This window comes from Haemorhous mexicanus, chromosome 4, assembly GCF_027477595.1.
Source record: "Haemorhous mexicanus isolate bHaeMex1 chromosome 4, bHaeMex1.pri, whole genome shotgun sequence".
Lineage (NCBI taxonomy): Eukaryota > Metazoa > Chordata > Aves > Passeriformes > Fringillidae > Haemorhous > Haemorhous mexicanus.
In genome coordinates this window covers 19,990,713-20,017,098 of record NC_082344.1, presented here as the reverse complement: position 1 = coordinate 20,017,098, position 26,386 = coordinate 19,990,713, and the positions used below count along the sequence as shown (strand labels likewise).

The 26,386-nt window shown below is 43.3% G+C and overlaps 1 protein-coding gene across 2 annotated transcripts in view; it reads left to right on the top strand.

Moving 5' to 3' along the window:
- AFF1 (ALF transcription elongation factor 1) overlaps positions 1-26,386 on the top strand; it is a 67,161-nt gene that overhangs the window by 15,645 nt on the left and 25,130 nt on the right. For both annotated transcript variants that reach the window (XM_059844003.1, XM_059844001.1), the window contains exons 2-3: positions 7,219-7,339; positions 7,848-8,828. In XM_059844003.1, coding sequence (XP_059699986.1) covers positions 7,219-7,339; positions 7,848-8,828 — 1,102 coding nt within the window. The remainder of the gene's footprint in view (positions 1-7,218; positions 7,340-7,847; positions 8,829-26,386) is intronic.

Below are 26,386 nucleotides of genomic sequence, written 5' to 3'. Positions count from 1 at the left end.
TCTGAAAGTATTGCTGCTCATCATGTGGTGGTTACCCTGCTCCTGTGTTCATGCAGCTGATTTAAAGAGCCCTGCCAGAAAGATTTGGCCTAGAGATAACAGCTGAAGCCGAGCACTGAAGTGCAGAGTGCTGGAGGATCTGGCCAGGCTTAACAAAACTTAAGATTTGGCATCTTTCCACCGATTTTACTTCAGTCACATAATTTTCCTGAGCTGGGGTTTGTAAGACAATGAGTTAAATTTGTTTACATGTCTCAGACTGACTTAAACAATCAGGAGAAATGCATGATGTTTTTTATTGTAAGTGACATGGAGATAATCAAGAGGAAGAAGCACTGCGGGAGGGAGTACTGCTGCAGGGCAGTCCATTCCCAAGTAGTGGGAGGTGTTCCAGGTGCTGTCACTCCTGGTGGAGAGCAGAATGTGTCAAGCTGAGTCTCTAATGGGTGTACTCATCTTAATTTTTCTTGCTGCCTGCCTACTACCTGAACGCTAACTTAATCCAAATTGCCACCGTGCTGCTCTGACGTGGCCACGTGTGAGTTCAAGTCTACATGCACAGTTCACGGCAGTCGCAAAGTGCTTTACCTCCTTTTTCATTAAGGGAAAAATCCAGCTCGCAGCAAGCTCCAGGTGCTGCAGAGGTAGGGAAGGTGCCGCTGGAGCAGTTGTGCAACAGCGGCTGGGGCACAGGGCTGGTGACCCTGCTGTGCCAGCATCCCTGCGCTTGCCCTGTGGCGAGTCGGGAATAATGCCAGGTTGCATTTTGTGGATGAGAGACTCCGTGACTGCAGCTGACTTTTAAATCCATAAAAATGGGAAAAGGTCACTTCTGAGAAAATCGTGGGTGAGTCAAAGTCCCCTCTCGGTTGGAGGAGGATCTGCTTAGCAGGGAATGCCGATTCTCCGTGTAAGCGGATTCTCAGACAAAGGCAGGATGTAGCTCGCTGTCAGAGGGATCTGGGTGTACCAGCTGAGCCTGACCAGATTGGCCCTGGGTCCTCTGTGCGAGGAGGCACTTGGGGCTGTGTGAAAATGTTTGCTCAGCTGTGCAACAGAGCGCTGTAGACAAACTGATGCTTCCCATTTTGATACAGAGAGTGAAGTTTAGAATAACTTATTTTTCACTGTCACCTCTGCAAAATAAACCCATTGGGGCAGCTGTTTTATCTGTATCCTGACAAAGGTATCTTTTTGATCCTTGCTGATGAGGTGAGAAGAGACATGGATGGGCTCCTCTTGCCTGCAAATGCTGCTCACATGGAAGTTCGGTCTTGTCACGGTTGCGGTTGGGTCACCGCAATCAAGGCTGCCTGTTGTGCAGCTATGAGAGGGCTCTTAAAATCTGGGGAACTCGTCCTGGGCTCGGGTCCCATCCGAGGCTGCGCTTCTAGAGCTGCTCCATCAGCCGCAGCCAAGGCGCCAGCAGCTTGGATTCTTTCTTGCATACCCGATCACTGAAATAGCATCGTAGTTGCAGATCTTTACTCACCTACCCACAGAGACACGCATGCCTTCAGGGCTGAATGGCAGTCAGACCACTCACGTGGCTGGAGGAAATCTAGGGATGTTTGCCTGAGCCTGCTGCCTTGCACAGGCGAAGTGGTCAGGATTTTTCATTGCACATACCCGGTGATTTAAATTTTTCACATTTCCTGCTTTGCCTGCCACATCCAGAACAAACAAAGCCTTAAATTCATCAACTCCTTGTCTGCTTTCCTTGTAATTACACTTCACACAATCACACCTTCTTAAAAGCCCTTCTAATATATTTGCATTTAAATGGAGAATGACAGCTTTCGTGTTCCCCTTCTAACTTATTATTAACACCTTTTCTGACTGTTCTATTAACGTCACCTACATGGGGAGAGGCTGAAAGCCCGGGTTACTTTAGAGACTTCATTTCTGCAGCAACACACGTGCAGATACTGCCTCTTGATTTGTGCCGGTCTTGACTATGGCACCATAGTTATGTGCTCTATAATTGTCAGATTTTTACAGATTTCCTAAGTTGCTGTTGTACGTGGCAGTTTATGACTAAATAATAAATTTTAAACATTTCAGGGTGAGGGAAAGTCCAAGTCATAAACTTTTCACTTGTTTGCCTTTCTTGAGTAGGCACGAAAAGGGTTGTTACTGTCAGTTATTTGCATCTTTTGACAAATCTGCTTTTTCCTCTTTTGAGATTTCAGTGGTTCGTGAACCACAGGCGGAGAAATCTTGGGGTGTGTTTTTAAGTGCATAGCCATTTGCACCGGGGTTTAAGTTCAGTCTATGAAGGATCTGTCATGTTTGAAGAACATCTGAGAGTTCCCAGTTCCTGCAAAAGTCACTGGGCGCTGCAGGGGCTCAGTTCTTAGGAAAAGATCAGGCTTACTCCTGGGAACTGCTTGATGATCAAAGGCCTATTGATGCTGAAAGGAAGCAAAAGCCTTTTAATGGCTGAGTAATGAATATAATTTTAAACTTGGCAACAGTGGGAGGAAACAAATAAGTAAGAATTTGAACCCAAAGATTACCATAGGAGAGGCTGAGTGAGAAGATGATTAATGTTACAAAAGTAGAACTGTTTTTTTTTTTTTTTTTCTGGCAAAGGCCGACTTAGCTTCTACTTAAGCAAAGTGGCAGTTCCCTTCTGCCTGTTACAACATCCCAGCCTTCTCTGCTTCAATTTTATTTTTTTTTGTGAGGGCTCTGTGTTTAAAACATAAAAAGAGGTGTATTCAGGATCATTTTTCCATATGCTTTGAAGGAAAGGTTGCAGCAGTGTTACATTTTCTTGGAACACATTTTTTGTCCAAAAATATTTGACAGGAGGTTTCTTACAGTCATTGTAGATAAACAGGTGGGCTGTGAGGCCTTTATCTCTTGCTCAGTGGGTCTGATGCCCCTGTCATATAGTCAGTAAACAGGGCTGGATAGATGCGATGAGTTGATGAGCTTAGAGAAAGCAAAATCTTGAAAAGCTAATTCCAATTCATATCACTTTAGTGTGAAGATATGTATTTTTGGGAAACATACCAAAGCTGATTGATGACGATGCAGAAAATTGACTAACCATTGTACTTCTACCCTATGTTTTTCTTTTACCATTTGTGTATGCTCAAACTGTGTATTTTCTGAGAAATAGTGTTTGATGTGAAACAGAACTTAAAAGATTCAGCAAGTCATAACTTGTTGATGTGTCCATAAAGGAAAGGAAGCAAAGGTTGGGACAGGGAGTTTTTGATGCTGTTTGTTATTAGCTGTAGTGTTGTCCTTCCATCATCTTGTGTTGCACTCACTGTCAGGCTGTGTAGGTGACACCAGTGTGAGTGCTGAGCACAGCTGTGATGCTCAGGAGCTTTCTGTGCCATGACTTTATCCACATTTCTTTTCAGGCTGATGGACTGATGAATGAAACTGAATATTTAATCTTTGCAGACGTGATCTTGGCTCTATAAGTTGTGGTAATTCTTCTGTGGATATTTTAATAGGAACCGAACTGGGGTGCTGCAGCAAGGCTGTTGTGATACATCCTTGTGATCTCTGTTTAATTGTTTTCGGGGATGATGTGTCTTAACCTTAAGCAAAAATACATCTCTCAGTCACGATCAGCATTTTCTCACATTAAAAAAAGAATCAATCTTAATGACAAAACAGCTTCAATGAATTTGTGTTTTCCTGCAGTTGTACTAAAATGAAATGTTGTGTCTCAGTGTTTCAGAGGAAGACGTTCTGCATGTTGAGAGGGAAGTGAGTGTTTTCTGTGTGTTTGCTTTTTAGCCTTTTTCCACTTTCCTTCCTTGCTCCTGGATAAGTCCTTTTGGGAGCCGGTACTAGATATTATTACAATTAAAGCTGATTTTTATTTTCATTTCATTTTCACTTGGAGAGCACACAGGACAGAGGCAGAATTTCTTCCTGCACCAGTCTATTTTTTGAAAATGTTGTCATGGTCTGGATTGTCACATATCAGCATTTGAACCTATGTTGTAAGGGGTGGCATGTCACTGAGAGCAGCTTCAGAGCACGTCGGCATTTTATGGCTTCTGTTACAGACCGAAGTCTGGATGATGTTGCAGCTCAGGGCGTGTGCTTTGCTGAACTTCCTGAACCAAATCCCTTGTTATGGGAGCCAGTGCCGTGCCTTCACCTTGGGCTGCTTTGAGCCTAGCAGAATTGTACTGTTTCAGTCTGTATCAAAGCACTGTTTTGGTTTTTTGGGGGGTGGGGGTGATTTGTGCATGTATCCCCTAAATCCCAGGCTTCCATGTGCTTGGTGTGTTGATGCCAAGCCTTGAGGTCCAGTTTCCCAAAGCATTTCTGCAAACCAGCAAGGAAGAGCCTGGGGATCGTTTTGAGGTTTTTCTTGAGTTCTCATTTTAGGAAAATCTGAGTGTCAGAGCTGTGAGTCTGAAGAGGTTCCTGAAGAGCAGGAGTTGGGGCTCTCCCCGCAGCTTGGGCAGTAGCGGAGCTGGGGCTGTGCGTGCGCCGGATCCTGGCAGACGGCATCTCCGCATGGGTTTCCTTGCTGGCGCCTGGCAGGACATGGAGACCTCCTCTCCTCTTGGCACGGGGCCACACAGGGCCTGAGCTGACTGTGGTTCTCAGAGGCTTTCTGCCTGGCTTCCTGACACTTGACCTTAGGGAGCTGCCGTGTGAGTTACAGCATAGCCCAGGTTTTCAAAAGGTTTTCATGACACCTAAATAACAAAATAGAATTGGAAGGGGTTTTAGCTCTTGTCTTCAGGCAGTTTAAGGTCTTGTCTGCAGCTTAGAGAAGGGAAGGCTGCTGCTCTCAACTGCATTATTAAATAAGTTAGCTACTTAGTGTTTTTTCCCCTTATGCTTTTGCTTTTGAAACTGTAGCTCCTTCTGCTCAATGAAGCTGGAGAAAAACTCGGAATGAAAATTACATTGACCTGATTCAGACAGGGAGGCAGGGGGTGGATAGTGATTCCAAGCAGCAAAGGGGAGGGGAGTGACCCCTGGCCTGGCTGCAGGGCCAGCTGGCTGTGTATGGCCAGCAGCCGGGGCCGCGGTACCCGGGGAGGGTATTGAAGACTGAGCAGTGCCCGGTACTCCCGTACGTGGGTGAGTACCCCTGTCCGCTGGGAGGTTCCCGAGCAGGCGCCTTTGTCTCCTCTTAAACCTTCAGCAACTGGCACCATGGCAAATAGGCAGTGTCCCTGCCCTTCCCCTCTACCCCCCCTCCACACTCTTTAGAAAGAATTTATTGCTGGGAAGAGAGCTTGGGGTCAAGGAGGGTTCAGGGAAAGAAAAGGCCTTTAGAGGTATTACAGCTGCTGTCTTTGCAGCAAGCAGCACATAAGTTACTTTACATTCAGTGTCCGGGTACATATAAGAACTTCTCACAATAATATCATAAATATTATTGTTGTGAGAGACTCAAGTGGTTTAGGGTTTTCCTTTTGTTTGAATGTAATCAGAAGCTCTGAGCAAAACAACTAGATTACTCTGAGTTTGGGTGCTTGCCAGCCTAGAAATAGAAGGACATCCGTAATCCACATGGATGTAAGCACAGTGTTTTAGTAAAAAGCAATTTTCAGGGTCATAATATGTGGCCTGCTTTTTTGTGAAGCACATTCACTTTAAAAAAATCATTTGCAAGCATACCATTTTAGATAGATAGTAAATCTAGCCAATATTGCTTCTAGTTTGCCTTATTTTTCTTAAGTTTTTGTGTTTTGCAGTTGGTGTTTCCCACACCTGACTGCACAAAGCTGTTCTGGTACACACAGTGCAACTGCCCAACTAACTGCTTATAGATAGGAAATTGCTGACATGCAAAATTACATTAGATGTACAGGGGAAATGGTTCTATTATACAACTTATTACAGAAGCATTGTATGTATTTACTGAAGCAGTGGTAAGTGATTCCTGCTTTCTTCTTTTTTCTTTTATGAATGTTTAAAATTGTTTGCAGGAGTAGGGTACATAGCTATTACTGGACACTTCTGTTTTGCTATATTTGGAAACAGCTTGACACTAGCAAAGTTGGAAACTATGCTAAACGTGCACAGTCTTACCCCTGAATGTGTTTTTCTGCCTTAGTGCATCCTTACTGCAGTTCCGTATATAGAAATTTGCCATCTGTCAGCATCATTTTCCAGAGCTCCCATTGAGTCAGGAAACCCCCTCTGCAGCAGTCAGACCTCTTGGTTAACTGCTCCAGCAAAGCCAGTCTTCTGCCTCTCCTCTAGGGATGATTAAACTTTCAGTAGGTGGCTATTGATGTAGCATTTGGGAAGATGTCACTGGTGGGGAGGACAAGGCTCTTCCTTGCAAAGCAGACGCTTGGGAATTTGCAAGTATGAAGAGGAATATAGGAATTATATGTATACAGTAGACTGTGCAGTAGAGTAGAAATAGGGCAGGAGAGAGATGCCTGCATGCTTTTCCTTCCCCAGTGTCTATAAAGATGAGAGCAAGAGATTCCCTTGTTTTGCAGTAGAATTTCACAGGCAAGGTGTAGTTTAAACGATCTGGCTTTCCATGAAGTCTTTCTTTCTGCTGTGCATGTGACACAGATTTATTGGTCCTTTGGTGTGGGCTGCTGGAGTTGAGTGCATGCAGATGTGGTTGAGGAGGAACAGGGGGATTTGACCTGGTGTTTTCTGAATTTCTGAGACCTTTCTAAATATGTTTATGTGATTGCTTTAAATGCAACTGCATGGGTTTCCTGGTGAGCAGCTTTCAAGCCTGTTTATTGCCAAGTAGCCTTGCCTTGTTTTTTGTCAAGTAGGCGAAGTTCATTCTTTAAAAGTGGCAACACCTTCAAAATAATGGATTCTTTTACTCCTGGGTGAAGAGTTGGGGTGGAAGTCTGAACAACAAGAATGTTTGTTAGTTTTTCACAGTTATTGTTGCAAATAGATTTACCAGCTGGCGTGCTTGTCACCCCACTGACTGCTCCTCAATTTGTTTCACAATGAAATGGATGGATAGCTTCCTTCCCACTGTTCTTGAAGGATGGTATCGGGAGTAGAAATCACTGTGAAGGATGCATATACCTTGTGTGCCACATTACTATGTTGTGCAGCAAATTCTTGATGTAACTGATTTGTCAGCTGTAACCATCCTATGGATTTCAAAGTTGCTTTCATTCTGGATGTATGTCATTGTCTGAAACCAGGGGTTCTGTACAGAGTAGATACTTGTTGATAGCACTGGTGTACCATGTTAATCATCCTTCCTTTCTCTCCTACCTAAAGCTTGTGCAATGAGGACAGAAACTTGCTGCGGATTCGAGAGAAAGAGAGACGGAGTCAGGAGGTTCTGGAAGACAGAAAACACTTCTCTGAGAAAACTCCCCTCTTTGCAGAGCCCTACAAGGTAATGGTACGGGGGTCTGGGAGGGGAAGAGAGGAGGAAAGAAGGTTGGGGTGGAAGAGGAGAGCTGTGGCTCTGCATAGGGTGTAGCAGACTTGAGCATGATAAATAAACACGGCATCTTCCTATCTGTTTTAATTTCAGTTCCTCAGAGTATGTGCTTGAATCTCTTCTGGTTGTGCAAGAGCAGCATGGACTTCAGGCTGGCCTCCTGTAGTTTGAGGGAGGGTGCTCAGGAGTAGCTTGGCTGCCTGTCTGTCTGCAGCTCTGGGTGTAACAAATGAATCTGATGTTAGCACTCCTGGAGGCTGCAGGTGCCCTAAGCTTGGCTTGGTAGCGGCTCAAGCAGTCCCATCTGCTTTGGAGAGATTTGCAGGATCAAGATGAGCTTACCTAACTTCACTCATGGTGGTGTGTGGTGATTAAGTTAAGATCCTGAAGAATGTCTCTTCCTGAGCTGGATCTCTTGGGGGGCTTTTGAAATGTCTACCTCTTTGTTCTTCTGTTGCAGACTAATAAAGGAGATGAGTTGTCAAGCCGAATTCAAAACATGCTGGGCAATTATGAGGAGGTCAAGGAGTTCATGAGCAACAAATCTTGTCAAAACCTTATAGGGATTCCAAAGAGCATTGCCCCTCAGTTTCCCCCCGGGCAGCCTGACAAGGCCATCCGTACATTGCCATCTTCATTCCAGCACCTGACCCGCCGTCCACCCGTGGGACCCATGGCTGTACCCCCTCGTCCTCCAAGCCACTCCAGTCACTACCAAAAGGCACAGTCAGGAACAGAACCAGCTTTGGGTTTGCACAGCAAGAGCTGCAGCTTACCCAGCGCTCGCAGCCGCGTCCAGGAGCATGGCCGTGGTGGCCGGGACACTCAGGCAGGTTTTCCCCACAGCCACAATGGCAAGCCTGGCAGCGGGGAAAGTCGAGCTCACGGCCTGCAGGCCTCCCCTCTGGCGCTTTCCCCGTTCCTGCCATGTTTGTTGTCTTCTCCCGTGGCACCCCTGTCACCTCTACATTCCAGCCAGCATATCAATTCCAGGTCACAGAACAGCAGCAAAAGTCATGGGTCAACCTACAGTCAAACCAAATCATTACAGGACTTGGTGACGGGATCGCAGGAGAAGGAAAGTCGGGACAGCCCAGCCGTTACCTTGACCAGCACCACTCAGCCTTCCTCTCAGACTTTTCCCACTTCTTTGACATTGAAAGCCAGTGCAATGCAGCAGAAACCAACTGCCTATGTCAGACCCATGGATGGCCAAGATCAGGCATCATTTGAATCCCTGGAGCTCAAACCTCTCCTGGAGGAATACCATGAAGGACCCAATGAAGATGTCTCAGACTTGAAGGCAAAAGTTAAAGCTGAACTATCCAAGTTGGAAACCCTTTCTGAGCCCAAGGAAGAGACTGATGAAGATCTGTCAGATTTGAAGGCAAAAGCCAAAGCAGAACTATCCAAATTTGAAACCCCTTCTGAGCCCATAGAGGTAAGTGTAATTTTTGGTGATGTCTGTTGGAGCAGGGTAAGTTTGGCTGTGGGAGAACAGGTCATCAAATTGCAGTGACTGCCAGAAGCAGTGATGGCTGTGTGTGTGTTACCCTGTTGGAAGGTGCATTTTGAGGTTGACCTGGGTGTGAGATACCTGTTTGAATGGTCAAAATGTGACACTTTCTGTGATTTTTCTGTTGTTTTCTCAGTGAGGCTGCAGCAGGTTTTATGGTTCAAACCTGCTTCTGTGCCCATAATTTTTGTTTTCCTCTAAGGCTTGTTAAAAAGAAGGGGGAAATGTTATGGTGAGAAGATCAAGTGTTGATGCAGAGTGTCAGGACTCTGAGTGGTGGTGGGTGGAGGCCCCAAATCCTCACTGAATATGGACAGCCAGCAGTGCAGTGGATTCTGTGGTCACCTGGGTTTTGTGGCTGGGAACAGCACAGATTCTCCTCTGTAAGTTTGTAAAATCTCACTGTGGACCCACAGGAAAGTATGACTTGATATTGCAAGTTTCCTTGTTGTACTCCATCTGTTTTTGCTCACCCAAGACTACCTCTCAGATTTGTCATGTGGGATGGAGGCAGAAAGCAGGTAAAGCAGTGGGAGAGGAGAAGCAGCATTGTACATGTGTTGTTCAGCAAATGCAGCTCCTTTTCCTGTTCCTCTTTGAAGCCCAGTTTCAGCTGTGCCAAGGGACCAGCACACTGACTCTGCCGGCCTTGGGACTTGGCCTCCTGTGAGCTCAAAGGCACTTGGTCCCCTGGTACGTTTTGGGGTTTTACTGTGCTTATCCTTCAGCCCTGATGTTATTGCTATGCCCTATGGGATTTAGGATCCCATAGTCCTAAGGCAGCTGGGCAAGGAGAGCTATGGAGATCGTTTCAAATTGTATTTTGCCACCTGTGTAATGAAAAGAGAGTGTGGGTGCAGTCTGTTTTTCATGGAAAAGGGTGTGGATCAACTGCAAATGGCTGTAGGCAGTATCTTGTGGGAAATGAGAGGAAACTGTCAAAATGACATTGCTGAGAAGTTGTGAAAATACTTTCATGCTCAGAGACTTTATTTGCTACCAAGTAGGTTTGGCATTGCACATCACACCTCAAAACAGGAAGTTCACTGAGGTCACATTACCTTATTTGCTTAACCAGATTTTACTCCTGGGAGGGAAAGAAAGCAGTGCAGGGCATCACCTTCTACTTTATCTTATTGTCTTATCTTTTTTATTGTCTTATCTCTTTTCCCATCCCCATGCTTCTTCCGTCGTCTCGTGTAACTCTGATTTAATATGAATTTTGATAGGGCAGCATTAGATATGATGCTGTGTGCTTTTTCTCACTTTCTGTTGAGCGTGTGAGTCTGAGTCCAAATGCCCATGAAAATCCTACAGCTGCTAGTGCAGCAGTAACATTGCTCATGCTCCTTCTGTTTTGTCGGTGGCAAAGTAACAACACAATAAAAAGGGAATTGAAGATAACAAAATAAAAGTTTTTGCACAAGCCAGGACCCTGGTTTTAATTATATGCTTGGTCCATTTTGAACCTGATAGAGGAACCTTTTTTGTGAATATGCTGAATGATCCTGCTTTGCAGTAGGGATCTTTGGGCTGTAGCCCCTGATTGTTTTCTGTGCATAGGCAGGGAGGAATACAGGCATTTTGGATGATGGGTCTGTAAGCTCTAGTGAAAAATACATTACTTTGATTTCTGCTTTTTTTCAGTCTTGTCATTTTCACATTTTCTTACCTTTGTTTGGTCTTAGTGATGAGCATCTCTTTGATAATAGAGCCCTCCTGGGCTGAAGCCTGGAGGGAGAAAAGGAAGAAACAGTGAGGTGGCACCCCTGGATATGTGGCCTGTGTGCTGGATGTCCTGTACAAGAGAGGCTGCTTGGGGGTCTGTTGTCTGTCCCCCTCTTTAGTTCTTGGTGAAACAGGAGCTGTGGGTAGGCTCTTGCCCTGCAACAACCCTGACAGTGAATAGGTCTAGACTAGCAGAAACTCTGCTATTCTTCCCTCCTCTTCCCTGAACTGTTTGGCCCCACTTTACTGAACAGCCACATGCCAAATACAGTTTTTCCTGTCATCTCCCTTGACATGACTTAGGAAAGCCATTTCCTCAACATGTGTTCTGGTTAATTGAATTTCTAAGGCACATTTTACCTGCAGCTGTGAATTTATTATTGACAGCTCCTGCTCATGGGAACACTGAAAAGTTCAGCCTTCTAGGCCAAATAGACATACAGTTTCACTGCAGAGTGAATGAATCCACAGTGGATAGCAGTGCAGCGACTGACTTTGCATTCACAGAGACACTGAACAGCTCTTTCCCCTCTTCCCCAAATCAAAGCTTTCACTTTCAAATGTCATCACTGTCCCTTTAAGGCAACTTTCCAAATTTGTTGTGAGAAGGCTTAAAAATATAGAACACATGAAGAAGCTTGGATATACCCCTTCTCTTCATGTGCCAGGTTTTTTCTCTTCTCCAGCACCTAAACAAGGATGCTTTTAAAGCTCTTCTCCCTCTCCATGTCTCTAGGAGGGCTGCAGAACCAACAAAGACCCTTGTATTGCCTCCATTGACACAGACTGTGATGTGTGAAAGGGAATCAGTTTGACAGCAGGGGATGAAGCAGCCAGGCTGTTTGGAGGGAGAGTGTTTATAAATCCTCAAGCATTATTAAGGGCATGGTGTATGGAGGAATGCATGGCCCTTGATGCTCATTGAAGATTTGGCTTTGTTTTCCCAATATTTTTGGGAAAATTCCACCTTGTGTAATGAGGTCTCATCAGACACTCCTGCCTGTGAACTGGGAAGCAAATAGGGAAGCAGCCAATTTAGAAACCCTAAGCAACAGTGAAGCAGCCCAGATGTGTTAAGTCATTTTGGTAACACTGTATTATCCTTGCTGTCATTGAGCTGTGTTTTCCTCTGTAAACATTTATCAATGTTCACCAATTAAAATGTGGTTATTATATAGTAAATAGAAATTACTAAATACCTGCAAAGATGTTTGGATGGCAAATATATAAAAAGTCTGTTTGAGGTAGATAATTTTTCACTGGACTTCTCTTCATGGCACCTGAGTTTTTCTACTGGCAGAAGCTGTCAGACAGGTGAACCCTGTAAAATAGGAATAAATATATTGTTTTAATTCTGCATCTTTTCAAAATGAAGATCTTTAAAGACATATGCAGCACTGCTGGCCTTATGTAATGATTAAGCTACTGTCATCTTTCTACCAATCTTTTATGTATTTCTCATTTACTGAATATGAGGGAGATTGTGCTTTGTTTGGGTTTTTTTTTCCCCTCACCCCTTGTAGTCCTTTTTTGACTATTTTATTTTCCTTGCTTTGCACCAAGACAGGTAACAAGGTGTTACTTCTGTGTCACCTCTGCTGCCCTTTTTATAATCAGAAGTGCCTTAGGTGATTGGAGAAGTGTTTCCATGCTTCCCCACAGGTATTGTGTCAATTCGTCTTGCTGCTGGTGTGTGACTGCTAAAGAAGCAGATCAAACATGAATGAGGATTGTTACTTTTTCTGACTGTTTTGGATACGAAAAGTTTTAAAGGTAAAAAAAGTAAACTTCAACCTCACCAAAAGTGCTGAATCTGTCATTTTTGGTAGGCTTCCCTAACAACTTGCATGTAAATGTCTGAAGCTGTGCTGGCCAAGGCCTTTCTCACAATCCTTGGGCGTTGTGGTGTGAGCAGAAATGAATTGCAGCCAGAGGAAGGTTTACTGTGGGATTCTCTGCTGCTCATGGTCATACCAAGTGCCCAAAGACAAATCCTTTCACTTGGGTCTTCTCCATGTTCCCTTTTGGCTCTCAGAAGTGAAAACAGCTGGTATTTTTTATGCTCTTACATTATTTTAATTTCTTGTTCCCCTCATTTGCTGGGTTGCAGGTACATCCAGAGGCAATGACCTTGATCGCTGCCCCTTGGGATGGTTGCATGGACCACAGGCAGTTTGGGGGTTTGACTAGTGGTTATGAGGTCAGGATAGCACACAGCTTTTGCATTTTTAAATGCATAAACACATTTTGGCTTCTCTTGTTTTTTCTCTCACTTGATGAGCATGCAATGTCCTAGGAGAAGTCACAGTCCATCCCAGTTGACAGGAAAAAATTGTATGTCATGCTGTGTTTTGTTTGGGTTTTTCAGCTAAACCAAGCCAGAGCATGTGGGTGTAGTTATGTAAACAGAAAAAGCTACTTGTATTTGATTTAACAGGTCAGTCCCACTGGATGCAAAAGAGGATTTTTCCCTTGTGTGCATCTTCTTTGGAAGAAGCCACATTTTCTATCCAGGCTGGAAATAAACCAGCAATAAAATGCCAAAGCAGCTCTGATGGCTCACGCGAATCATCCTCCACCAACCTCTCTGTAGATTTTTGAAACTCTCCACACTGTTTCTTGCACAAGTGGAAAGTGCCAAAGGGACAGATGTTGCCAATTTGAACCGTACAGGGGGAAGGCAAATATTGCTAAGCAACCGAGTGCTTGAGAGAATTTTTCGGAGAGGAGCCAAGGGAGTTATGTCTGGGAGCGCCTGCAGCTTCTCATGGCTCGGTGTGAGGGAAGAGATTAAAAGTTCTTTCCTGTCAGGGCTGACGCCGCCAGCACAAAAGACACCATAACCTATTGACACTGATTAGGGCTGACAAGGCAATGTATGAAAACAGGAAATCTGCCCTGCCATGTGGGAAGGCAGTAAGACATGTTCAGAGAGGTAAGTGCAGCACACAGCCGGTGCCAGGGTGGGGTCAGCAGTTGGCTTCAGCGGGACCAGGTGGAACCCAGGCAGGCACCCAGCCCCGAGAAGTCCAGTGGAGGCTGTGTCTGGGTCTGCCTTTCACATCTGACTGGGAGCAGGTTGCTGAAGGATGGGCTGGCAGGGAGAGGGGAGTGTTTTCAGTGAGTCTTGTAATAATTGCAGGCTGCCTCATATAAATGGAGTTAACTTCTCTAGTTACTGAAGGATAAAAATGCTTATAAACAAGGCAAGTCTTAAAACACCTGTGTGTGGTTGTGCTTCTCCCCGGCCAAGCAGTACTTCATAGGTAAGTGCCAGCCTGGAGGTCTTTGCTTTGGTGGTCACAAATGCCACTGGAGATGTTTCCTCAGAGAGTGAATCTGCCTGTTTCAAGCCTCTGAATTGTTTTGGCTGTAGATTCCTGGTTCAAGAGATGTGTTTTCGGGAATGAAACACAAAATTTATCTTCCTACATTGGTCATCACATTAGCACTCTCATAATGCTACTTTGAACACCTCCTGGACTTTGATCTGATTCTTTGCTTTGTTTGAGTATAGGGAAATGTTTAGCATGTGCTTTGTGTTGTATTTCTTACTTTGTTTGTTTTTTTTTTTTACTGGCTACCAGTGAGCCTCGGTGGAAGTGGCATTTTGCAGCTTAAGGAGGCTCCATAGGAATTTGGATCAGCACAGTGATGTGGGTTATGTCAAGCCTGGTGGTACTGCTTTTGCTTCTTGGGCACTGACCTCAGTGCTCTTGCCCTGTGTGGGTGCTGCAGCAGGAAGGTGCCTCACTGAGGTTTTGGTCAGCTCTGTGGTTTTCAGCCAGCACCAGCATAAAGGGGAGAGGAGTTCCCCTGCTGTTTGTATGAGCTGGTTGAGCTGGTATAGTCCTGCATGGAGAAGGGCTTCCTGATGGCCCTGGGTAGGGCATGAGATTGCCAGAGCTCACCAAAGCTTGACTACAGCAATATGGTAATTTTTGAAAAGAAGTCAGCAAGTAGCAGTGTTCCTGCCCTGGCACACTACTCAGGGCAGTCTGTTTTTATATAAGTTATGCCTCTCTTATTTGTTTCCTTGTGTTGTTATTCTGTGCTTTGAAGTTTCAGGTCTCATTTTTCATTTTCTCTGATGTCTAACAATGTTGCTGTCTGAATTATCTTTAACATCCTTCTCCCTCCCAAGCTTTAGATACCAGTTTTTAATCTTCATAATGATGAGCATTTATTACTTAGACAATAAAATAGTGCTGTATTGTTTCAAGCCAGCAGAATATTTTAATTCCCGATTGGAAAAGGTGATACTCCTAATTTTTTGATCTCCTGCTTTCTGACACACCAATTTCCTCTCCCAACTGCTTTAGCAGTGTTGCATTTTCTTGCCAATTTGTTCCATGGGTCAAATGGTTCATAAATGTCATTAGATATTGAGATGCTCTTTTTGCATGCAATCAGGGGTATCTTGGCAGGCCATTCTACTCCAAGCAAAAGGTCTGGGTGCATTCCCAGAGAGGCTCTGCCATCAGCCCAGCTTCCTTTGCATGTACCCAACCACAGGGAGACAAACTGCAGCTGACATCACTCTGTACCCATTTCGGACCCAACAAGGACTGGATGCTGGAAAGTGTCCTCTCTCCCCTCCCTTCCCCACAGCCTCCTTCATCTGATAAAAGACACTCTGGTCTTCTATGAGTCCATCCTTTCCAGGATACTGAATTCAACCACTGTGGCCTTTCTGTCTATTCTTCAGATGGAGCTTTTCTGGAATCAAAGGAGGAAGGAACAAGGGTGATGTTTGCTTTGGCTGCTAAGGAAATAGAGCTCAATAGTACTTGGCTTGTAGACTAATTTTTAACCAGTTAGGAAACTTGGCCTAAACTCCCATTACTTACAGAAACTCCAGTTTAGGTCACTTGTTCAAATGTGCACTTTCCTTTGAAGACAGACAGTAACTTTTGCCATTCAAGAGATGGCCATGTAGCTTAGGTTATGCCACAGTCAGAAATGTTATCTTGGCTGGCTTACTAACCTTCACTAAGTAAAAAGAAAAAGTTGACCATTAAAAAAACTCCAAAAAACCTGCTTAAAGTTTTCAGATCTTTTTCACTGCTCAAAGTTATAAAGAATAGCAACAACATAGCAATATTTATTTTTTTATTTTTTTCTTGGGAGATGAGAGAATTCAGTTTCTGTATTAGCATAATTTTAAGAGCATTTGTCTTGAATTAGAGCCTAAATTCAAGTATTTGTTTTAATACACTATTGAATTGAAAGCACCCCCAAGGGGAGAAGTGAGTGAGCACTTCCCTATGCTTTTTAAGGTTAACTGCTGTATGTGTTTACAAGTATGTTTCTGTGTCTGTAGAAGGAGCAAACTGCAGAGTGACTGAGCATTTTACTAGTTTGTTGTAAAATAAACAGTGTGTGGAATGATTCCTTATTAACTCTGTGGTATCTATTTCTTCTAAAGCTTATATATTTTTAACTTGGTTTAAGAACGTTAGTTTTTTTAATCTTGACTTATGCATGTTGTGTTTTGAATAGCAGTGGCTTATGAAGAATGCTAGAGGTTTGGGAAGATATAGGGTGAATTAGTGTAACAGGAGACAAAGTTATGTTAGATTCAACCTGTTCCTTCTCAGACAAGGAATACTTTGGTTTCTTTCATCAGCCTGTCAGCTCACTGCTGTTCAGACCAAGTTGTAATTCAGACTTGGCTGGACACCATCTGTTCTCTAGAGGTGACAGGTATGGTATATTTAGCCTGAATGTTTTCACTTGAAGTAGGCATTTTACTGAAGGTGCTCTTGTGCTTCATATTGCTTGTCTCTTTGCATTTTTGCTTTGTTAATCCTTGGCTGGGTGTGTTGAAGGAATGCCATCTGTGCTTTACCAGTGCAAAGGACATCCCTTGCCTCCTTGGTGCAGGTCAGCTCCGTTCCTGCCCCTCTTTGCCAACACAGTATTGATGTTACCACAATAATATTGCACATTTTTTCCTAATGAAAGCAAGAGGAGAAGCAGTGTGGTATTTATTTTTCTCTTTGCTATGGTAGCAGTAACCCCTTGGGTATGTCCTACCCTTCCCTTAGACATTTCCTCAGAGCCTTCTGTGGTGCACATGTAGGGAAATGCTTGTCCAGCTTTCAGGAGTCTAAGGACTGCATGTGAAACTATTACAATGTAGAGATATTGCCTGAGAGGACAGAAAAATGTCACAGTACACAAAGGTGGTGAGTCCTATCCATCATGGTGACAAATTATGAACCTGCCTGCTCACATCCCTGAGGTATTTTAAATTATTTGAGTATTTTGCCATTGGTTCATGGAAACTTTTCACAAACATTGGCATCATTTGAGCAATTATGTATGAAGGAAATTATGGGCAGTGAAACAATAATTCAGAAAATCTGGAAATGTCTGTAGTCTTCTCCACTTTGTTGTCTATAGGATGCATCAGGAAAAGATGGAGAAACCTTTTTCTTAGGCAGAGGTTGGTTGGTGTCTTGGTACTTCTTGTAGCCATCTCTCCTTGTTTGGATTTTAATTCCAGGCCATTCAGACAGTATGTTAAATAAGCAAAAAAACTACATTTATTCCCTCCAGATTATACAAACAAGGAAAGAAAGAGTGGACTGCTCCTCTCCCATCCTCTCAGCATTGCTTTGTTTTCTGATAGCTTTTGGAGCCTGGGAGGCTGTTGGCCTGTAGCCTTCATATTACACCTGAGTGACAAGGATCACTTCTCAAATGCCAGCCAGGTACGTTAGCTCAGCACCTCCTGCTTCGCCTGGCTGCAGGTAAAAATTGTGTGTGACAGCTCTGCAGTGTGTAAGCCTGGCCATAAGGAATTTCTGGGACTTGGGGAACACCATCTGCAGCCTTTAATGCAGAGTTTAGGGAATGATAAAAATGTCTTTTAAGGAACCTTGCTTTTTGAATCACGACAAAGGCAAGTATCTATATACAGATTTAAAATATTGTGGACTGGTTGTTCTAGGCACAGCATAAGCAAAGAAGGTTCTGGAAGGCTCTGTCCAGCCCTGGCCTCTCTTCCCACCTGACAAGCTCAGGGTGCCATGAGCTTTTTGCTGAGTGCACAAAGCTGTTTTCTGAGGAGGGGATGAAAGTGTCTGTGCATGCTCAGCTGAGTAGGAACAAATATCTCCTGGGAGCAGACTGTGTCAACCTCGGATGCTGCTTTTACAGCTGAAAATATAAGTTAAGCTGCTTTCAAGTTAGGCTACTGTCAGTTACCTGGACACTCTGTTTAGCATACAAAATTGAAGAGTGACCAGGTAACTGATGGACAGGACTTGCTTTGGTTTCCCATTGTCTTTAGCAAAACAGGGAGCTTCCAAGAGACTTGTCCAATATTTGTCTTGAGGAGGATAACTTCCATCTGTGTAGACATGGTAATGGTAATAATACTAAGGCACATTGCTGTTCCATCCACAAAACATAAGATCTAGAAATAGTTTTTTTTTTGCATTTAATTCAGTTATAAAACAATAGTGATAGTTGTCTTTGCAAGCAAAAGGATATCCTGCTATTTTTTCCCTTGCAAGTTAAGTTCCTTGGTTTGGAAGCATTTAAAGATATTTCTTCCATTTCCATTAAAGTTTAAAAATAGCACGTAGGCTCTTTCTGAGTTAACAACTTCATTTTCTTAGGAAGAGAGCTACAATTCCTATCCTTTCAATACATGTGTTTTCTTCTCTTTTTTCCTTTGGGAATACCATCCTTAGATGTACTAACAAGCATCCCTTTATTCATGTCCCTCCAACTTGCCTTCTCCTTTGATGCACTGGTCCTGGTGACTTTTAGCACCCCCCAGGCTGTGTGGTCTGTCCCAAGCAGCAGCACAGAGATGTCCTGGGTGCTGGCATGGGACTGGTGATGTTGCTCCAGGCTCCAGCCTGCCTCTTCAATTTGTTTTATTTCCCAAACTTTTATTGGCAGTGTTGGTAATTCAGGGAGGAGCTGAGGGTGCTTTCAAACAGCTGGGAGAGTCTGTATCTCCAAGTCTTGTTTACTGAGTCTTTAAGGGGAGGTGCACCAAGTGCCACCACTGCCATCATAAATCTAACTCTGCTTGTTTTCCAAGGGGAAAGTGGTCTTTGAAAATGGAAAGCATTTCTGAGAGAGAGCATCAGTTAATGATCTGAAGTGGTCCTCAGAGCCACAGGATACCTCTCACCACCAAAAGCCCCAATTTCCTTGATGGTCTTAGCAAGCATAATTATTATTTTCTTATCTTTTGTTGTTTCAGCTGCAGTGACCAGCTTTTTTCTGGAGTAGTTTAGAGTTAGGCTACTCAAAATACTGTAAAAGTATATCTATGAACATAAATTGCAATGAGGTGGTTCTGGATATGAGAAAATACCTGAAACAGTGGCTTGCTGCTCTCACTCAAATGCTTCCATTAAAATAAAATTGTGTATTCATTCTTGAGGGAACAAGGGGACACAGCCTCAGCCTTTTATGGACACAATACTTGCAGATTCACATTAAGCAGTATTAAAAATTATTTACTGGAGAGACCTTAAGGGGACAGTAGGTAAGAAAATTTTGTGGAATCAAGGGGTCAGAACTAGATTTTTGAGAGCTGCTGTACAGATGGTCATTGCAGTGGAGAGGTGCTCTGGTGTGGAGATTCTTTATGCAGAGCAATTTACTAGAGAGATAATCAGCCTTGGCTGGAGTCCTGGTCTGCATGGCAATGTATAGGTGATGCTGCACTTAACTTCCATGCTTACTTTGTTTGGATTTCAGTTATATTATTATTAGATGGAGACTAACAAGAGATGCACAAATTTTTGTCAGCAGCTCAGGATTTGTAATGAATCCTTCATTAAAACATATCAACAGTCTGTTCCCCCAGGACACAACCCCCTTGGCTACTTCAGTCAAAGAAAGACAAAACAGCAATTTGTTTTTCTTACGCTGTTTGAACACAAGGAGGCCCATGTATTTATTTTTAGATTGAGCAAAATAATCCATCTCGGGGTTAGAAAAGCGTGTAAAATCTTTAAAGAATGTTTTATTTCCTGCAGGCACCCACGCAGGAACAGGACAGTACAACCATTGTTTGCTGAGTATTTTGATGTAAAGTGCTTAAATTGCCAGGATCATTCAGTGTCAGCTGAAGAAAGCTCATGGGAATGGTTTGATTTGTTTTCAAACCTGCGACAAGGGCAGTGACAGGCTGGAGCCGCTCTCTTCACTTGGAGCTGGGCTGCTGAGTTGAGGTGTGGGCAGAAGCAGAAGAGAAGGTGGTGTGGCATTTTTCTAGTGGAATAACTTTGATGTTGCCTTGGAAAAGAGAGTAGTCGACTCAAATGAGTTGAGTGTGCTTGTGGAACTGTCCACAGGGAACTTGGCTACAGGCGAGCTGCTGGTGAAACCCTGGTGCTCACAGAGGACCTGAAATAGAACCCAGAGAAATTATTTTAGAATGCCCCTGTGGACTCTGAGACTGGTAGATTGGGTTTGTAGTCTACAATGATGTCTTGTGACATCAAGCAAGCAGCATAAACACAAATGTGAAAACAAATGCTTTTATAGTGTAATTTCAAAGACTTTATCTGGCTAGATAAGACAGAATCCTTCTGTACATTTCTGTAGTGCCTCAGCATTGTTTTAGTGTGCACACAACAAAAAGCATAAATAGGTTTTGGTTTTTATAAACTACAGAAGTGAAACCTTACACTGGAAGCAATGTCAAGCAGATCTACTTTAGCTTCGCTTTGATTTGCTGGAATTATTCCAGTCTCCTTCCGTTAGGGTAAAGAACTGGGTTGGTGAGAGGGGAGACCCAGGATGTGTTGCTTGTTGCTGCTCATTGTCCATAGCTTAACTCACCCATCTGGCTACCTGCAGCTGGCACAAAACTCAAACAAGTATATCCCCAAACATCTATTTCTTACAGCTGCTGCAGTGGGTGCTGCCTTGTTTCTGCTTTCCACAAAGAGAATCTGACATAAGGTTTTTACAAAACTTCAGCTATTTCATTTTTATTTGTGTTTAATTTTTTTCTTTTCATCCTTTTGTATTCTACCTTATGTTTGTTTTGGTTTTTTTTTTGGTTTGGTTTTTTTTTTTTTTTTTTTTTTGTGGTTGTCATGTTTCTGTTCAAATGGAGTGAGCTTCCTTCTTCTGTGCCAAAAATGATGTGTCTTGCCATAATTTCTCCTGTGAAAATTAATCCTAGTCTTGGGCAACCTGCTGAGAAAATTGCCTTCCCTTCTCATGGATTTGTTGTTCTATGACAGCAGCTTCCTGAATTTTCTGGAACAGCTCAATCTGCCGTTAAAGGGACTCTGCTGCCAAATAGTACCTCTATGTTATTTTACAGTAGTAATGACACCTCAGACAATATTCCCTGTAATAAAATGGCCTTTAAAATCTGTAGCCATAGTTTAAGAAGTCAGTCATTAAGTCATACTGAGCTCATACTGAGCATATGATTTGAGATTTTAAACAAATTATGTCTATAACGTTTTCATTACAGTAATGTAAGTCCCTTTTTGTTGTATATTTCTGAAATGTTTTTGAGCTTAATAGAAAAATAGCACCAGGGAAAACCTAAATATATGCAAGTATTCCCACACTTGCATATGAGGGAAGTGTGAAGTCAAGGAAGGGATGGTCTCATCCCTAAAATACAGTTTGCTTTAAAGTGTTTGCACACACTTTAGCCTGATTTGTTATTGATTTAATCCAAAGCTCACAGGCAACTGTGCAAAGACTTGTAAGCCTTAGCTCAAAGTCCACCTTTTTCCTTTTAAAAGCACTAATACTTTTTGCATGAACTTTAAAAAGGAAACAAGCAAAACCCCAAATCCCTACAATTTCTTAACATGAAAGAAATCAGAAGAAAATCTTGTGTTGACTGTCTGCCTGCATCTTTCTTAGTTGACACAATTTTGATGGTTTTGTTAGCTTTTCATCCCTGTTTCCCCTGTGTAGTCACTTCTCCAGTGGTTTGCAGGGGTTTTTTTAATTGCAGCAGCTGCAGCAGTGATGTTTTCCCAGGTTCACCCAAGTGGCTGCCGATGCCAGAGCTAGGGAAGTTGTGTTTTGTTAGAAGAGTTGGGTGCTGATGGAATCTTTGGGCTGGAAATGAAAGTGTGGTTTTATGCCTCAGGGAGCTGTTGTTGTTACTAAGTTTCACCAGGATGTGCTTCAAAACCAAGTCGTTTTCTATTGTTTCCAATCCATTTAGCTACAAGCAATTAAAATAGCCCTGATCCATAGCTCAGGGCATACAAGGCCATGGACTAGGTTAGTGGACATGGGAAAATACCGCCTCGTACATGGACTTTGTGTGCTTGCTAGGGAACAGAAAATTTGCTGGTAGCAAAGCTTACACTGATTGACAGGTTTTCTTTGTTTTTTTCTCATAATCTAAAATACCTACTGCATGAAGGTTTTAAAATTATTATTTTCTAGTTATGGGTTATTTAGCAGTTATTTTCTAGCAAATATTGGGTACAATAGAAGAGGTGTTACAGATTTGTAAAATGAAAATAGTTGTAGGACTTATGTTCTGTGATATGGAACATTTAAATAGCCTTGGCAGAGAATCTGCTTGGTGTCTGGTGTTCCTCAAGATAGTGTGTGAAAGCCTTTATGAATTTTCATGTTTATGTATTTGTGTCAATCAACAACATGGCAGCCTCTTTCAATACATGGCAGAACATTATTGCATCCATCATCAGGATTAGTGGAGGCTTGGTTAAAAAAATATGCCTTGTCTCTTGTTGGCTGGGTCATTTTGGAAACGTGCCCTGTATCAGTCTGTAGCACAGAGAGGATGGATTTTTAACTGCACAAATATACAGGTGGGTAGATGCTTTGGAGAGTAAGTTGGCTTGCTATTGCTAGCGTGACTTGTGTGTGAGGAGGAGAAGGCATTTAGTATGCAAGATCTCCTCCTGCTCTGACTGGCTGAGCACAGATGGGTGAGGTGAGGACAGGATGGTAGGTTTCAGTCTGATTTTTGTCCTGCCTGTTGTTTTCAAATTAAGCCTTCATGCAGTGAAGTATGCAGTTTTGTGGTCTTCATTGCATACAAGGGGCAATGACTGTGCAGTTGACGTGAAAAAATAAATTTAAAACTAGATGTTCCTATTCAAATCTATTAAAGCATAGCATTTAATGGGAAGCAGCTGAAAATGTGATTGGTTTGTTTGTTTGGGTTTTGAGAGCTGGCAACCTTCTCTGCTGATAGTTGCAGGGGCAAAGCTCTCATTAGGAAACAAAGAAAACCTGACAGCAGAATGAAGGGCATGGAACTCATAATTGGCTTTTCTCATTGTTGCTGCACCACTTGCCTGGGTTTTGTTGGTGCTAATAACTCAGTCTGAGATCAGGCAAAGAGCAATAGCTGGCATACTTGAGCTGTACACACACACACACACATTTCCGTTTTAATTAGGAGGAGATAGCAGGCAATGCACTCGTGCTGTAGCTGTTCCTTTCCTACACTGCTGGGTACCTGCAGCACCAGTTTCACTTAAGATGGAGATGGAGAAACAAGGGGCTTGTTTGAGCACAGGATGTCAGGGGGCAGCTTCAAATGGGCTGTGACAGCAGAGGCTTGCAAATAGCAGGGATAAGCAGTGGGGTGGAAATTATGGAGATGAGAAGGAACAGAAAGGTCTGCGACACCTTAACGCTTGCCTGAGAGGCTGCCTGGATCCGTTCCAATTAATGCCTGCTCCAGACCTCCTGTCCCTGTCCTTGTACACTCTGTGTGCTCTGACTGCCCCTGGCCTTGTCTGAGCCCACACATCTCAGCAGTGTCACTCAGTGGCTTCTGAAATAATGCATGGCCAACTCTCTCTGAGAGGTGACTTTTTTGACATCTTGCTTGAAACTACTCTGGCACGGCCTCCTGAGGAGGCAAGCTATTTAAAGAGCAGGGAGAAAGCTTCAGCCCCCTTCTTGCACACACGAGAGCCATACGGTCCTTCGGCTCCACTTGGCACATGTGACAGACCGGGATGAAAATGTGTACTGTAATTTTTAGTGGAATATCTTTTAAAAAAGAAATAACCTTAGAAGCTCTCTAACCCCATCTTCATTACAAAAAACCCCCCTCAAAACAACCACTTATTTGTAATATCTATGGCTCACATAGTATCCCTGCCAGTGGGGCTTCTCTTTTGTGTGCCTGCTGGTTCCTTAGGCAGTTTAGTTTGGGTTTGGTTTTTAGTTTATTATCCTGATTTCCTTATTCATTCCCAAACAGAGCAGTGCGAGGCTCGGGGCATGAGCAGAGCTATGTGTTCATGACAGTGTGTGGATTTTGGAATTGCTCATGAGGAGAGGACGTGGAAGTATTTCTGAGAGTTTCGTCACACGCTTGCTATGCAGTGTGAATCTGCCTGTGCAGATTTTAAATTGTTTTCTAAATTAGGAGCTCCCTCTCTTCTTTTGTGGGTATGTGCACCTGTGCATTTCTGCATGCCTGTTGTAGTAAAGACAGAGTAATTCTTCAAGTAACTTCTAGGGCTTCTTAGATTTGTGTAGATGCTTGAAGTTATTTTGGCCTGAAGTCCTTTTCAGTTCACGATCAAAGTAGTAATGAATCCTTCATGAGCTGTTTTCATTTTTTTACTTTTAAGTCAGTGTTCTTATTAATATTATTAGTAATTAAATTAGTATTATTGCTGCAGGAACTAGCTGTTACAGAAATACAGCACCAGTTTGGATGGGAGAACTGGCTCTAAAACACCATACCAAACCCAAAAATTGTGATTGTGCTTGATCATGACAATCAAAATACTTTGTAAGCGATGTTTGGAGGGGCCTGTGTCATTCCCAAACTGAAAGAGTGTGGATGTGGCATAAGGAAATCCAAGCTGGGGATTGTACAGATGTCCGTGTCAGACACCAAATATGCACCAGGCTTAGCTGGAGTTGTCTCTGCACGTAACAGTGTTCCCAGGAAAGGCTGTAAAAGAGCTAGCAGGGATAGACAGCAATGTGGAATATTTGGTCTCCCACACCCACAGTCCTCAGTGGAGCTGAGCTCCTTTCAGGGATTTCTTTGGCTTTATGGCTTTGTAACTCTTCCTGCAGCAGCATCGTATTTCTCCTTCCCCCTGAACCCTTCTCTTAAAGCTGACAAGGACACCCTTTGCTGCTGGGTGGTAATTGTGGTTTAATGGTGGTTTAGTGGTTTGACAAGCTTGAAACACAGCCAAGATGTGACTTGAAGAAAAAAAAGCCCAACAAACAAAAGGGGGAAAAATATTCGGGAGGCAGAAAAGCCCAGCTCCTTCAGGCACTGGATAGCTTTGTAAAAGATGAAGTGTCCTCAGTCCCTGGAGCTGGGATGGAGGGAAAGGAGGTGTGCCCCTAAGGTTTGGGGCACAGGGACAGTCACAGTCCTACCTGAGAGCACAACCCCTGTGCAGTCAGCTGACTCCGACCAGTTTTGGTGTGGTTTTGACGCTGTGCTTGTTCCAAGCAATCTGTGATTGTCATCTCTAGAGCAATCACTTCACCATATATTTGATAATGGTGTCCTAAAAACCCAACAAAACCAGAGGTCCTTATGCTGCCGATGCAGACTCTTGTGTAGTGCTTGTTCAGTGTCACGTGTTTGTTTTCCTTTAAATTTTGAGCCATGAGGAAGAAAGTGGTTTCTGCTGAGCCCCTGGACCTGTGAAGAACCAGTCACTGAACCCTTGGGGGTTATGATAAATCCTTCTGACAATTGAACTATAAATATTCTGTGTATGTAAACCTGTATCAATGTCAAAGTCTTTTTAGGCTCATCAGAAAGAACTCCAGGAAGGGGGATGTGGGTTGTTTGGTGCAAGGATAAGAGAGGTCCAGACTGGCTGTTACAGATATTCTCTTATTCTCAGGTTAATTGCATTCCACTCTGTCATCACTTGTCACCTCATAAAACTTAAGTTTCTGAAATGGGTGAAGTAAACTGACTTTGGTTTGTGGCAATCAATCCATTAAAGAGAGAGTTTTGAGATACTTAGTCCAGGCAGGATCTTAATTTCTTACCAGTTTTGTGGGAAGTTTATTTCTGTGGTGGTGTTATGGGATATCTCAGGAGTTTCTGAAGCATTTTGCTCAGGAGGATGCAAGTGAATGTGTCTGCTGTTCACCACTTACTGAATTAAGAAGTAAACTAGGCTGAGCTACCAAGTTAAGCCTGCTGAGAATAAAAAGAGGAGAAGGGGTGCCTTTTTTGGCACCATGAGTTACGAAGCATTCCAGTCTCTTGCCATGTGGTAGTTCCTTGCAGTTTGCCCTCCCTGGCCCCTCCTTCAGTCTGCTGTGGGACACGTCTGCAGGCCCTGCTTTCATTTGTGTGTCTAATCTGGCCATGCCTCAGCTTTCGTTTGTTTGGGTGTGTAAGGTCAGAAGCAGCTCTCCCTGTGTGATTTTCTGAAGAAATTCAAGGCTTTGTCAAATGAGCACTGCTTCAATGAGAACTTTATGTAGACTCAGACAAATGAGGTTGCAAGGAAAAGGCATTCCTCTTCTCCTTCCAATGTAAATAGTGCAGCATGTGGGAAACAGATGAGTGGACTTCCTGTGAAAGGGCCAAGGATGACAGTTTTGGACTTTATTGAAGTGTTTGCTTGCATTGCTCTTTACTTTTTTTCTCTGGCTAAGATCCTTCTGGTTGGGCATTGTAGCTCGCTGTCTGCTTTTTGAATGTGAATAAATTCTTCTTGGCCTTTCCTTTTCAGCAGTTACCCTGATGACTGAACACTTCCATAGAATTTCTTGTTTATAGACAAGAAACTGATCTGGCA